The sequence below is a fragment of the Schistocerca piceifrons genome, chromosome 1 (genome assembly GCF_021461385.2).
Source record: "Schistocerca piceifrons isolate TAMUIC-IGC-003096 chromosome 1, iqSchPice1.1, whole genome shotgun sequence".
Classification (NCBI taxonomy): Eukaryota; Metazoa; Arthropoda; class Insecta; order Orthoptera; family Acrididae; genus Schistocerca; species Schistocerca piceifrons.
This window is the reverse complement of record NC_060138.1, coordinates 550,863,048-550,878,196: the sequence shown is the minus strand read 5'-3', so window position 1 is coordinate 550,878,196 and position 15,149 is coordinate 550,863,048. Positions and strand designations below refer to the sequence as shown.

General features: G+C 36.3%; 1 protein-coding gene across 4 annotated transcripts in view; it reads right to left on the bottom strand.

Moving 5' to 3' along the window:
* LOC124800645 (poly(U)-binding-splicing factor half pint) overlaps positions 1-15,149 on the bottom strand; it is a 119,198-nt gene that overhangs the window by 34,403 nt on the left and 69,646 nt on the right. For all 4 annotated transcript variants that reach the window (XM_047263011.1, XM_047263012.1, XM_047263014.1 and 1 more), the window contains 3 exons: positions 5,489-5,616; positions 5,124-5,322; positions 2,944-2,988 (listed from right to left, as the gene is read on the bottom strand). In XM_047263011.1, coding sequence (XP_047118967.1) covers positions 2,944-2,988; positions 5,124-5,322; positions 5,489-5,616 — 372 coding nt within the window. The remainder of the gene's footprint in view (positions 1-2,943; positions 2,989-5,123; positions 5,323-5,488; positions 5,617-15,149) is intronic.

Sequence of the window (15,149 nt, the reverse complement as noted above, 5' to 3'; positions counted from 1 at the left end):
AGGTACTACAACTTTCATTTACCCCATCATACACCCCCCCCCCCCCCCCCAGCAGATTGCAACTCATGTCAGATGCAGTCAAAGTCTGGCTCTATTGCTGTGAGACAGTAAACGTGTGTAAGAGTTGTGCTTCTGTGTATGCACATGCATTTTCCAATTCAAAAGAAGGACCTTGTCTGAAAGTTAATATTTCAGCAGTCTTTTTCATCATGCTTGCCTGTGACTCAAGGTCTTCTCTATGTGGTGAGCAACAATCTATTCTTTCCATATCATTGTTATATTAGAATGGAAGTAATATTTCCAGAGGCCATCGAAACAATCATTTGAACAATAGGTGTCAAAACATCAAACATTTTTTATAAGCCTTGCCCGGGCATCCATAAACTAAAATCAGTCATACAACAGAGTCCATGTAAGTAATGCTCTGAAATTACTTTCAATTCCTCCAAAATTATGCTGAAAACAAATCCAGTGATTTGTTACTATCGTCTGAGCCATGAACAGTTGGCGGTTCACACATGTTTAGCCACAGACAGAAATGCCATTGTTGACAATTCCAAGTGACAATTGTGGTATGCACATGATTTCCACTTGAAGGAACCAAATATCCTGCAAATTATGTCTCTTGCTTGCTTATACAGAATTCATCACTTACCACGGCGATCAGTGATGGCAACTTGCAACAAATGAAATAGAAATTCACTGAACAACTCGCTACAACCACCTTTACAGCTCACATTAGCTACAACATTCACAGCAGAGGGCTGAGAACACTACTGAACACTCATTGGCTGTTTGAGTATTCATGATGTAGATAGCCAGAACAAGCCTAAACTCAACTGCCACTGTTCATGACTCCAAATATAGTTCTACTTCTGTATACACCATCTCTTTAAGTCCTACGTTCTAGTGGGTGTAGTGTTGACTAATGTGAGCACAAATTACACACACACTGATATGCAAGTTCTTTTCAGTAAGCCATGCATTGTTATAAGCACAATATTATAAGCATTATTATAAGCAAAATATCATTAATGCAATGTGAGAAATGACCAGCAATAGTAACAGAAGAGAGAGTTGGACCATGATATCCCTATATACAGCAGAACTCAACAGGATATCAAGCTCTGCTCAGTCACATGGTATGCAAAGCACAAATGTAGGCAATATGTGGAAAACAACAAATAAACAAGCTACCACTCTGCTTAAAAGTTTGACAATTTCGTGAAGCACTACAGGAAATAGTATTAAATCTTGTTCCAAACATGGATAGTACAAATTCACTTCATATTTGAATAAACTTTCAATAAGAGTTGTCATATGATATATGTATGTAGTGCCATTCCTTAATTTGTGTTATTTACTCTGATGCGAAATGATATATAGCTCACTGTAATGTAGCAATTTATATTCTCTACTAAATATACAGAATGAGTAATACACATTAAAAAAACTGAACTGTTTCACTCTCATTTTGCCATATTTCAAATTTTTACAGGGCTAATATCACTTTAATTTCATGGTTTGATCTGTGTCCTTTCACTGCAACAGTATTAACTATTATTTTTTGTGTTTTTTTATGTTGTTTGGCAGATCTACTGCATTCTAGAAATAGTTAAAGCCAATAACCATGTCTGTGCCTGCAGGGGTGGCTAATTCTTTACAACCATCAGTAATATTTGCGAAGACAGGGCTCATATAGAACAAGTGATGGTACAACATACCTGAAAGTATGGTCATCAAATTCCATTTTTTTGTTTCATTACATTCCGTTCACCACAATTATAATTTTGATCAGTCACTTTCAATGGGATTTCACGCTTATGCTTACTCTGGTATATACCAACACTTTTAGTGGTTACTTAAGTGAAACCAAGAGTAAAATGCAAGAATCCTGTCCTTCAGATGGAATACTATTTCATTTGGTTATTAGGGTTATAATGATTTACCAAGTAGGTTGCAAAAGAAAATTACAATCCTTGTTCATAAACTATATCACCATATGAACACGTTACCAGATTTTACTTAGTTTGAAGGCAAGATGCAACAGTCTGATGAAACATGAAAATTAATTAGAAATTAAATACCTAATAAACAAAATAAAATAGAATTAGAGTGAATTATGACTGCACAAATAAATTACAGCAGTTAGACAATACGAGGAGCTAGTATCAGCAGAAGTCGCTAGCTCATCAGATGAAAGTTTGAGATTTCCTACTAAGTGACAAACGGCTTGAGCCAGTTGGGAGATGCTCAAAACACAGCACTACATGATATACCATAACCAAATATTTTCCTGCCAGTATTATGGAGTTCATCAGGATGTCAATGTTACAGAATTATTTCTGCATATAAGGTTATGTTGTCCAACAATAACAGGTAACTAACACTAGGTTAACTTTGCTACTTAACACTGCTATTTTTCTTGAGATCCTGCCAACAATACGCATGACTTTACTTTTACTTCTTTTCTTTACTTCCAGCACCACACAATTTCACCCAACACCTTCCAATTTAATTTTTTTCTATCATCCTCCCACACACCATAAACTCAGTGCTTTAATTAAATGCACATGACATCCCAGCCAATAACAAACTAAAATTAAGTGCTGAATAGGATGACAAGTTTAATTATTTCAAATAATTAGGAAAAATGCACAACAAACATTTTCAAAGTACAAACTTAATATGGATGACCACAGGCTCCCCCCCCCCCCTTTCAATTATTTATATAAATCTTGCAGATAATTTAGAAGAAGCCTCTGCTTGATATTTACATCAAATGATGTCATTTTATAACTTTTTATTTGAAAATCTGATATGTTTAGCAAAATAGCAGTAATTGAGTGAGAGAGTGGTTGCTCATACTCTATAGGAAACACATGATAACAAAGCAAAACTGACAGAAACATGAACTAAAGGAAGGAATGTGATTCTACTCACATGGGCACGCATGCTGGCTGAATCTCTACGAAGTGCTGCAGACCCCTGGAAAAAAAAAAAGTCCAAAACTTAAATAAGCCTGACAAAAATACACTTCTGTGCAAATCAACCAAAAATGATCCAGTTTCAAGATATTTTAAAAATGATGCAACAATTAAACAGTATATTTTTGCAGTACAGCTATAGGGTGGTGGTGGTGGTGGTGGTGGTGGTGGTGAATGTTAAGTGATGACAAGTAAAGAGTATGTTATGCAGAATTGGAATGACAGATTTCAGGAGTGTAGATATGCGGAAGGGACATAAATATGTTCACAATTTAGTCGAAAAGTAACTTTCCGTAGCAGCAGGAAAAGTGGGCATTGTCAAATATATGTTACTATGCTGTAGGCAGTTCGATTCCATGTTGAAATAGACTCAAATTAGCTGTTTTGATGCCATAGTAAACTGCTGACGGATTGGTGGAATCTCATAGCAGAATAGAACATTGAACAGTTATGACAATGCTTGATTTTGAAAAACTCTCAGGCGTATGACTGTAGAATTATTTTCCTTTAATTGAGTAGAATTAACAGGTTTTACATTTTCACTCCACTGATGTAAATGAATGCGATATTGATATCAATACGTATAATTTTATTGATGTGTCAAATGGGAAACTACACTGAAGAATGTATGGAACTTGAAAAATAAGCCACCAAAACTAATGAAAATAATACAAAAGATTAACAAAAAACAACACTGCAATTGGCTATATAATAAAATGACACATTAAATGCGAACATTTTTAGGTTAGGCTATACCGTGACTGTTACTGACATTAAATGAAACAACAAGTTCACTGTTACCAGTCACCACAGCTGCCAAGAGTACAAGAGATTGACCTCATCACACCAACAGCTTGTACCCCTTGTCAGCTTGAAACTGTATGTACATCAACTACTGGCACAAATGTATAGCTATCTGCATATTTTATAGCATTAACCACTGTATTATCCCAACCTTTAGGCAGCTAATATATGCAACATGCAATCTTAAGACTCCTTGCCATGTAAATGTTTGCTCTCATATAATCACCCTTTCCTCTCTCTCTCTCTCTCTCTCTCTCTCTCTCCCTCCCTCTACCTGTCACACACACCACACACACACACACACACACACACACACACACACACACACAGCACACACACTTTTTCTCTCTCTCTCTCTACCTCTCCTTCTGCCTCCAGCCCCTCACTTCACATCTGTTTTTTAATCCCAATCAAAGAGTGTAATGTATGTATGATTTTACTGTTGTAGCCAATATGATCATTGTAGTTAAAGTCTGTAATATTTCACCTAATTGTTATCAAGAAGTATGAAGTTTAAGCCATTTTAACATTTCACCTGATTGTATAAACGAGTACGAATGTTTGCTGTTTTAACTTGTCAGAGTTGGATTTATATACCACCTGAAGTACACACACATATATTTGACACCTCAAAACAAACACCGCCAAATGCTTAAAGCAATTATTCTGTAATAATGTTGTTACGATGTATATTCTTTGCACTTTGCGATTATGTCTTCTCTTCTGCTATACGAACCTTGCACCCAGCTGATTCCAGACACCATATTTGTTTACAAATGTGGCAGTATACATGTGATGTGTTACGACAGCAAAAGGAACCTGTGACCACTGAAGGTACTGTAATTTACTTATTTAATGTTTACCATTAGATATCAGTTTAATTTTTCGTCAAAAGTAATCCAAAACCATATTATGAAATAGTGTCATTTCTCCACTACGCAGTGCCACAAGTTCCTCCAAAAATCGTAACACAACACACACACACACACACAAATGTAATACTTACTAATGTAAATCCACCCGATGATGGAGGTTTAAACCTTTGAAACGCGTCGTGGAAATAAATAAAACGGTGACTGGTAACAGCGAACTTGTTGTTTAATTTAAAAATGAAATTTTCCTGTCCATAATTACTCACAGTATTGTGACTGATGAACATGTATCTTCCGGCTATGCTGTATAAGCAAGGCAAAGCAAAACACACACACACACACACACACACACACACACACACAGTTCGTATTGAATTAAATAGTTTCATTCCATACACACACACTCAGATTTATAAATTCCATAAGTGGTTTTTCTTTTTATTTAAATTAATATACTGACCTGTAAGGCATTTGGAGGTGTTATTGCTCTGCCAACTCGCAAGTACTGTCCTCCCAAGTCAAACAGATTCATGGAAGCAATAGCTTCTTGGGCTGCTTGCTGTGTTTCATATTCAATGAATCCGTATCCTTTGTGCCTGTTCGGTGTACTTCCCGGCGCAAGTTTGCAATACTTTATAGGACCAAATGCTTCAAATACACTGTAAAATAAATAGATACAGCATTAGAGTTTTCCATAAAATCATTTACGTATCTGATGACATTTACAAGATTCATGGCCATTCAATCTATTGGAAATAAATGAATTATAAAATCAAGCTCCACATTTACTGATTGTACAGAACACTACTACTGATTTCCACTCACCTCTTTATATCCTCTTCAGTTAGATCTGGGTGTATTGAAGCAACATAGATGCGATTATACTGCTTAGCTTCCTCTGTAATTTCATCAATTACTGACTGAGCTTGCGGCATGTTGCTGGGTCGTCCCACCTGTAGGAGGACACCCACAATTAAACTGTTTAAGGACAAGGTGGACTGCCTCCGTACTTTCTGCATCTGTTGTCCTCGGCTGCCTCTCTACACACTTTATAAAGAATGGAGGCAATTACACAAAAAAAAAAAACATTTAAAATGTTATAAGCCAACGAGTCTTTGGTAGATATAAAAATGTATTGCCTCCAAACTTTGTCACCAAAGACTACCTGGCATATTGTTTTTGTTTCTCACTTAGCTATTTTCCTGGTACATATATATAATAAAACAGGACTGTGTTATCTTTGTAAACCAGATAACCATAATACATTACATCCCACAATACCAGGCTCAAGATTAATTGTGGGCTACTTTTTTAATTCACAAGGCACATTAGTTCTCAAATTCTCTATGGCAATAAAACCAGGCACTCTTTGGTGTATGTAATTCTATACTGAAAATGAGGATTTGAATGCAAAAGCAATCTGGAAAAGTTTTGAAAGAAGAAAGTTATTCCTGTAAGAATTTGTTTGCTGGAACTATAGATTATAGCCAGTTAGGAACAAAACTGAAATACTGGATAACACTGCATTGCAACTTGTTCCTCAGGAAACATTTACCACTTTAACAATTAAACATATTTGAGTGATTTTACACATTGCTGTTTCGCCATTTTTTTTTATACAAAAGTGCCACGATTTAGGCACATCATATATCTTAAGGGTACGGAAAAGTTAAAGTAACCTTCACAGAACATGGAAGTAACTATTCAAGAACAACATGGAACAGTTTTACTAAGCTTTGACTTTATGGTAGAACCTCACAATTATCTATTTTATGTACAAAACAAAAACACAAATATCAATGTTCCTGTTGCCCTTCGGAAAGTCTACTAAAAATATATTGTGGTCCAGTTACACATTTTAACCCTGCCTTACACCCTTTCTTAAATAACATACATAGTCTACTATTTTGTGTGCAATCTGAAACAATTTAAAGTTTGTGCTGTGCTACACATCAATGTCATATTAATGCCAAGATTAAGGTATACTACCCCCAACGCCAAGTACATTTTCTGAATTACATTCCAACATTTTGCTGAACCGATGAAAACTGTAGATCTCTCATATAACAACAAGACCAGATCAACTTCACAGAATTCATACAGAACTCCACCTAACATAAGAATCTATCCAAGATTTTGCCTAATATTAATCCTGTGCAATATACAGTAGGTGTAATGTCACATTTGAATGTCCAGTTAAGATGTTACGTTATATGAACAGAATAAGGTTAAAGCGATACTTATCTCTATCCAGAAAAAGCAAAGAAAACAAAGGAAGATGGAAAATACAAAATCACTACATTCAACTATAGGAACAGAACTCGCCAAAGATAATGGGATGACTGGTGGAGGGAAATAAAAAAAAAATTAATATCTAACAGGATTTACCTGTATCAAGCAACAGACTTAACAAAACAGTCTCAAAAAGTTTAAAATATGATAAGAACTGCATTAACACATACAACCACCAAGCAACAATTGGGGAGGGGTATTATTGTACCAAAGTTAAAAACAATGACTGAAAAATCAAATTACAAATAGGATTAGCTGATAATACAGTGTTATACCTACAGCAGGTAATATCAGTCAAAGAAAAGTTGCTATAATGATATGTCCAGAAATCAACACATGTTGAAGTACGAGCCAATCTTTTCTCTAATTCCCATCCGTCTGTTATGTAGAAGTAGATGCTCGTAGTTATAATACATCCTGACACATCCTTAAGCCCTCCTTGGCAATACATCTGGCTCCGTTCGGATTGCACCACAGGCTCTTTTAATGTCTGCACATTGTTGAGGGGTTGGGCAAACACCAATGTCTTTAAATGGCCCCACAGACAAATCTAATGGATTCAATTCTTATGTTTGGGGAGGCCATGCTATCTGACCACCTCGATCAATCCACTGTCAACAAAATGCTTTGGTAAGGTAACTCTGCACGACTGTAGAGAATGGAGTGGCGCCCCACTGTGCTTAAATCACAGTCATATTCATTGTGCAGAAATCTGTGATACACAACTGATTATCTGTTTGATAAAGTGTGTGGTTCTACAAGTTCATCACTGACAATTCCTGCCTGAACATTGATACTGAACTGGTTGTGATGCCGCACTTCCACAATTGCTCAAGGGTTTGCATCTATCCACGCATACATGTTGTGGTAATGGGACAATGAACTGCAACAGTAAATAAAATGTCCTTACATCAACAGGTATTGGTTTTCGGATGTACAATTACAGGAGCTTTTCTTCTACTTTTGACCAATACAATCTCCAGTAGAATAAGACTTCTTTATATAAACATTCAGTATGAAACTAAGAATAATCAGAGGATTGCAATTAGGTTTAATTTGGAAAAACAGTATACAGAACAGCCTAGAAGAAAAAAAATTTGATTTTTTTTTTTTAAGAATCCGAACTACTAGAAAAATTAATACACGAAGAGCTGGCAACTAGTGTTTCAATGCATTCATAAGTTGATCATTGTTCTTCACACTGCAGAAAGGAATTTTTCCTTCTAATGTCTGATGTAATCCTATCCCTGCTCTTCACTTTACAAATTTTGACCATTTGTTATAACAGCTTCTTCAATATGTCAATGTTGTACTTGCCTGTCTGCTTTATTTTCCATAACTTTACTATCAGGACATATACAACTGTATTTTTCTTTAACACAAATCCACATTTAAGAGGTTTTACAAAAACACACACACACACACACAAAACCAAAATTACAAGTGAAGATATTCCCATGCACAATTTATTATTGGGCTAGTACTTTATTCTCTTTGTGGCATTCTGGTGTGATCTTACTTAATGTCTGAAAAAGCAGCTTCTGTCCACATACTAACTTAAACCACTAACAAGCCATCTTACCACTTCATCCCAATGGAAAGGTGGAAATGCAGGTGCACTGTATCATCAATATTGAAGAAAATAGTGAAGAAATAAGCAAAAGCAAGGAAACATGTCGGAGAGGGATGAACTGTGTATTACAAAAGGTACCAGAAAAAGTCTCGCAGTGGCTGCGGGAGTGAGCATTTGGAGCATACGAGGGTTGTGTGTGGTGCACACCTCACACATTAGTCCACGCACATGGTGATTGTCTTTCCCATGTTTTATGTACTGGAAATTGGACGATTATGGCGGTGAAATGATTTCCAGACATTTAGCTGGAGAAAGCAAGCCAAATGGTATATTTTTATTAAGACCACTGATGTTATTTTATTTCAATAAAGCAAAACACATTTGGTGACAAAAAAGATGCATTTTGTTGGAGTCTGAAAGTAGGCTTCTTGAAAGAAGTGTATAAGGTGGGAAGAGTTGTGTAAACCAACACTATAGGTGGCCAACAATAATATGCTGGTTCTACTATGTTCGTTATTGTCAGTTATTACCAATTGTTTATGTGTCTTATACTACAGGTATTGTGGGGTGAATTTTCTTTCAACAAATACATGAGTACATAAAGTACAAACTGCCAGCCACTGCCACAATTTTCTTTTTCTTAGCGTCCATACTTTCTTAATACATAAACTACTTTTGAAGTACCAAAATGTATTAGAATAAATCAAATGACTATAAAATGCCGCACCGTACAATGTACTTGCAGTGAAACCGTCGCAATTCCTGAATCCATCGCCTGTGGCCTCTGGTCTGCCAAGAGCACCACAGTCCTGGGTTCATGGATAAACCATGAAAATCCGCTGCATTATGCTCCACACAGATAGACCCAGCCCGTAGGCAAATCGCTGAGAGTAGATCTGACAGGCACGGCCGCACATTAGTGGGAAACTATGGGCTTTAGATTGGCAGGCCCGATCCATTAGAGATACCCACAGTTTTGGCCCATCGTGAATGTCCACTTGGTTGGCCAGCTATTCATGTGTCACAGACAACATGTTGAGGAAATGAGATCATGGCGATCACCCACACAACAGATAACTTGTGCAAATACTCTGAGAATCAATACTAATGAGGATAGGTAGCAACTCACCGTAAAGATGATTGCTGAGCCAGAGACAGGCACAATCACACTCACAAAACTAAATTTTTGGCCATAGCCTTTGTCAGAAAACGAGAGTGCACACATTCACACTATCATTCAGACACAACTCGTGCACAGGATTGTGAACATATGAAATTTGATGGGATCAGGAAAAAATGCATAAATGGCAGGAAAATGTGAAATGTGGAACGTAAAAGTGTGGTAATTTTGTAATAACTATCTGGCAGTCACAATTGCTACATATTTATATATTTTCTGGTCTTGTTTACATTTACATATTGCTGTTCTTGCAAGAGTTTCTCTCACACTGGTATTAAAGATAACATCCCATGAGCTGAAGACATTGGACAGCTGTGTGGAGAAGAAAATAGAAGATTATTTGTAAAATTGAAACAATGCAGTCCCCATTGGTGACATCCAAAGTCGAATGAAGACTGTAGGACAACTAGAGATTTTAAAATATCAGAAGCTATCACTTTCTGAAAATTTTTCAACTACCGTATTTACCTGATTGTAAGACGAGATTTTTTCCCCCCACATCCTACTGACATGAAACGTGTAATTACAATTTTTCCCAGCTAAAAGCAAAGGCAAACTGCAACCCGTGGATTTGGGAATTTACACTCCTTAAAGTCAGTACATAGGAAGAACACTGTTCAAAAATTTTTGTTCATTCATGGATACCACATGTAACAGGATTTCAGTACTGAAAGCACTGTATTTCATCACTAAGTCATGGAAGGCTGTGAAGGAGGATGCAATAAAGCAATGTTTTTCAAAAGCAAGATTCTTTTTAAGGGTATGAGTTGCCAGAATGAGAATGAGATGAAGAAGAAGAAATGATGATAATGAAGGCTTTTTTGCTGCTGTATGGTAAACATTTCAGTCAAAGTGCACTTTTAGCGAATTTATGCAGGTAGATGACAATGTTATTACTGCAGAGGAAAGAGACTTGGAGGAATTTGCTGCAGAAAGATTGTCAGCTAATTCCTCTCTCTATGATGGAGAAGAAGATGAAGGAGAAAAAGAGTATCAGTGCCTACCAGTGCTCATGCAGCTGCAGCAGTGGAGGTACTATAAAGATATTTTTCATCTGTGAATGGTGTGAAAATACACTTGAGACTCTTTATGAGTTGGAAAAACATACTGAGGGCATATCAGACAAATGAGCTAAACAAAAATCTATTACGGACTTCTTTTGTAGGAAATAATAATTAATACAACTGTGGCTTTTTAAACTGTACATATTGAGTTGTTATTCAAATTTGAATGTTTCTTAGAAAGAGATAACATTTGTAGTATTGGTAGCTCCATTTTAATATTATAAAATATAAGCAAAACACAAAAATCAGTCCACAGGAAGGTTATGTCATAATGTCTTAATTACTAGTTCATTCCACTTGCCAGTGCATAAACAGAATTAGAAGACATGGCAATATCAGCAGTTGTTTTTTACTGGATATTTGAGATAAGTACTATCAGAAATAAGACCTATGCATACTGTTATACACCAAAATGCATTGCGAAACCTTTGCTTAGCTTTTCTACCTTTCCTTTGAAAATGATTTCCCCCATTTACCCCCCACCCCTCCTAAATTAACAGCACCAACCTAACCTTCCAATCGCTTGGAAAGTGTAAAAAAAAAAAAAAAAGAAAGAAAAGAGTAATACTGTAATATATACATCAATGTTTGCCAACTGTTAATTTTTTTCTGAAGGAAAGAAGGAAGGAAGAAAAAGAGAGAAAGGTTTGATACAAAATACATTGCAGATAATGCATACAGGCGTTACACACTATGGTCAGGTGAACGCAATTCACCATGTAACCCACATGATGTGTATTTTACGTTAAGCTATGAGGTATTGTTACTTTCACTTCAAGCATTCTAGTATTAAAGCATTTAAGTACATTTTTTTCCATATTCAGCACACAATTCAGGTAATAAATTATTTGAAACATTTAATCTTGATACCATATGCCAACAATTGCCCGTAACCACTGTCTATTATGTGACACCGTTACGTAGCATGACTGAAGCATTATTTCCTATTCTGTGTACAGTCAAATGAAAACTACTGTACTTAATTTTCCAAATGAAATTAAATCTCCGACAGTAAACATAGCGTGTATTCCTGCTACACATCAGTAAATGATTCATGCATTCACCCCATTTAACAGCATGTTTCTGACGCGCTAATATTGCTGCAGTAGCTGCTCAATCTCTCAGAAAATTATCAGAAAGTGATCATGCTACCAACCTGGCAATAGGATGAATTGGATTTTTTTTATCTAAAAGTCAATTTTTTAGGTAACAGATGTCATGTTTTTTACCTGAGCCAACAGAAGCAATGCAGGTGTTTCCACCCCAGTTCAAGATACATATTGATAACAAATTATTACTTCCAGCCTCTAACAGTTCCCATACTCACGAAACTCCAATGATGAAGGCACCACTCACACAGCAGCCTCGAAGAGCAGCATATTCTTCCCTTCAGGACCCATCACGATACACTACGTATATAATGAGACGTGGCGAAAGCAAGAGTGTACATACACCCAATTCATAATGATAATATAGCTACTCACTTAAAACAAGAGTGGAACTTTGAAGCAGTATTACAACATGACATTTCAGCCTCTGACTGCCACTTTGTGTGAAACTGTACTGAACAACAGTTCACATAAAAGGCTAGGAAGAGTAGAATGTCAAGCATAACTCTGCTTAAAAATTGCGACAAGTAAGCAACATGACCTCTTTGAGCAACACAGAACAGTTAACTCCCATATGAACACTAATATTTATGAATGGGCAATTTTTTCCACAGAAGCAACCTCATAAATAGTTTATATATTTCATTCACTTGATCCCAGCACTTACATAGTCCATACAAGAAGGTGAGGGAGGGAGTTAATTATAAATTTTTGTGTGCATTCCGAAGAGCAATGTCAGAATAATACTTACTCAATTATGAAGCACCTTCATATAAACATCAATTACCATTTATCAGAACTGCATTCCAAACCTGCCCAATGGGTTTTAACAGCCTAAAAGTAGTTATGCACTTCTGTGCAGATCGAATTTGGTTTTCATTAATGCCACTTTTATCCTATGGGCATAATGTTCTGATTCATTAAAAAATGATCCCAATCTCTCTCTCTCTCTCTCTCTCTCTCTCTCTCTCTCTGTCTGTCTGTCTGTCTGTGTGTGTGTGTGTGTGTGTGTGTGTGTGTGTGTGTGTGTGTGTGTGTAAAATGTTCTGCTATTCATTTGATAAGGCAATGTACTGCATCTTAGATCCATCATATGGTAAACAACATTAGATCAAACGGAAAACCAATGCATAAAGACTCTTTCTGGTATTGGTAACTAAATGTATGAAGGAAGAGCTCAGAAACACTACACACTATGGGATAAGGCAGAAGCAAACATGAGACGGTAGCAAGTTTCAAAGCATTGTCCCTCTTAAGATAACATTCTGTTACACTGGCTGTCAGGTGGGTTAAAATACCCCTTTAGTTTGCTGTCGTCATTGCAAAATTTTGGCTATGGAGCCACTTCTCAAACAATACCTAGTATTAGTGTCTAGTACGCTTCTTTAACACTAAAGTGGCACACTACATTACCATTGTCCAATAAACACTTGGTGCCATGTCTTTAATTGTTAAGTATGCAGGATTACATTTTTTACCACTGTGTAATTTAAGAGTGCTTTGACATTACTCCAGTTAAATCTTATCTAGACAGGTTACACTACAATCTTTTGACAATTTATTCATAGCCAAAACTGTGCAGAAATGAATGGAAAATAAAGAGGTACACTACTCCACCAATTGCCATACAAAGGGGCACAAAGTTATCATTTAGAAGATTTAGTGGTGGCTGTGGACCTAGTTGCAACTAAAACATTGGTCTCAACATTATTGTTTAATAATAAACAAAGAAATGGTCAAGAGTACATCAACCTACCTACTAGGTGTGCAGCACAGCATAATTTTCTGTAATTTTTCTGAATTCTCTCCACCAAACACTATGCATTCAAAATGTGAAAAGACCTTTTTTCCATATTTCCTAAGTGGGAAGACTTGTCACCTGGCACACCTGCTGGAACAATGTCTTTGCCTCTTCATACAGGAATAAAAATATGAACACACATGGAAAAAGTGCGAACAGCGGGGAAAAAACGGAACTGCCTTCAGGTAAACTGTAAGTTATCTGTTTAAACTTTAGTGTATTATCCATTAAAGACAGTGATTTTTGAAGGCAAAATTTGGCATGCAGAACAGTATCTTCTTTATTTACAAAGAAGAAAGATTATGGTTTAACATCCCAATAATAGCAAACATCATTAGAGAGGGAGCAGAAGTTGTGTTTGGAAGGATAGAGCAGAAAATTGGCCTGTCATTTTCATCTCATTTTCAAAGTGACCATTTTAAAATTTGCCTTAAGCAATTTAGGGAAACTATGGAAATATGGATGGCCAGACAAAGAATTGAACCACTATGAACACATTGTCTGACCACTGCACTACCTCACTCAGTCATATCCATTATAGTAAAGCCACCTGTTACAATGGAACACTGGTGTATTAAAAAATTTGAATACTTTAAAATAACGACATTTGTACTGTGCCATATGTTTACATGAATGTAATCCTGCCCCCTCCCTCCAAACATGATCATGGTAATTTGGAATGGCTTGTTGCTGATTCAATGATACCAGTATATAAACAAATCTGTAATCATAGGCGAGTTTGGTTCAAGTACCATCTTAATCATAGTGATGTTTCATATGGAACAAGGTTAGCATTCTGAACATTTTTTGTATGTCTTATTCTAAAATTATGTCTCTGAAGTTAGTGATATGAGACCGACATGGCACTTGCGGTATACTGTATGCAGGAAGGAAATGAAAGGATTCCCTGCAATAAATTCACAATGTCTTGGATAAATCAACACAACAGACTGTCTAAAAAAGTATGCTGGCACTTTAAAATAAAATCTAGGGAAAAGTGGCAATACAGAATGTCAGAATCTATCATTATTTTGTTTCACAGTTACTTTACCAATGAAGTTATTTCAATAAACGCAATTTTTTTCTGTAGATTCTGTGTGCATAAATTATAGCATGTATTCCTCAGTGCAGTTGTGAGTCATTAAAATGCCATGTCTTGCATCACTTCTGTTGTAGTAACACTAAACTTTGTAGGAACTGACTTGTTGTCTAACAATAATGGAAATACCTGGATTCAACAATACCCAAAATAAAGAAAAAGTAATCACTAGTCTTTAGCAGACATATGTGGCTGGCACTTTTAACAGAGCACAATAATAATTAGCCTTTGTGCCCTGGCTCCTCTTCTGGCATAAATTACACACATTCACCCGCACAAACACACGGACCTTCAAACACATTCTACCCCCAGTCGCAGTGATGTCATGGTTTCCACGTCATCTTTTTGTGTGTGTGTGTGTGTGTGTG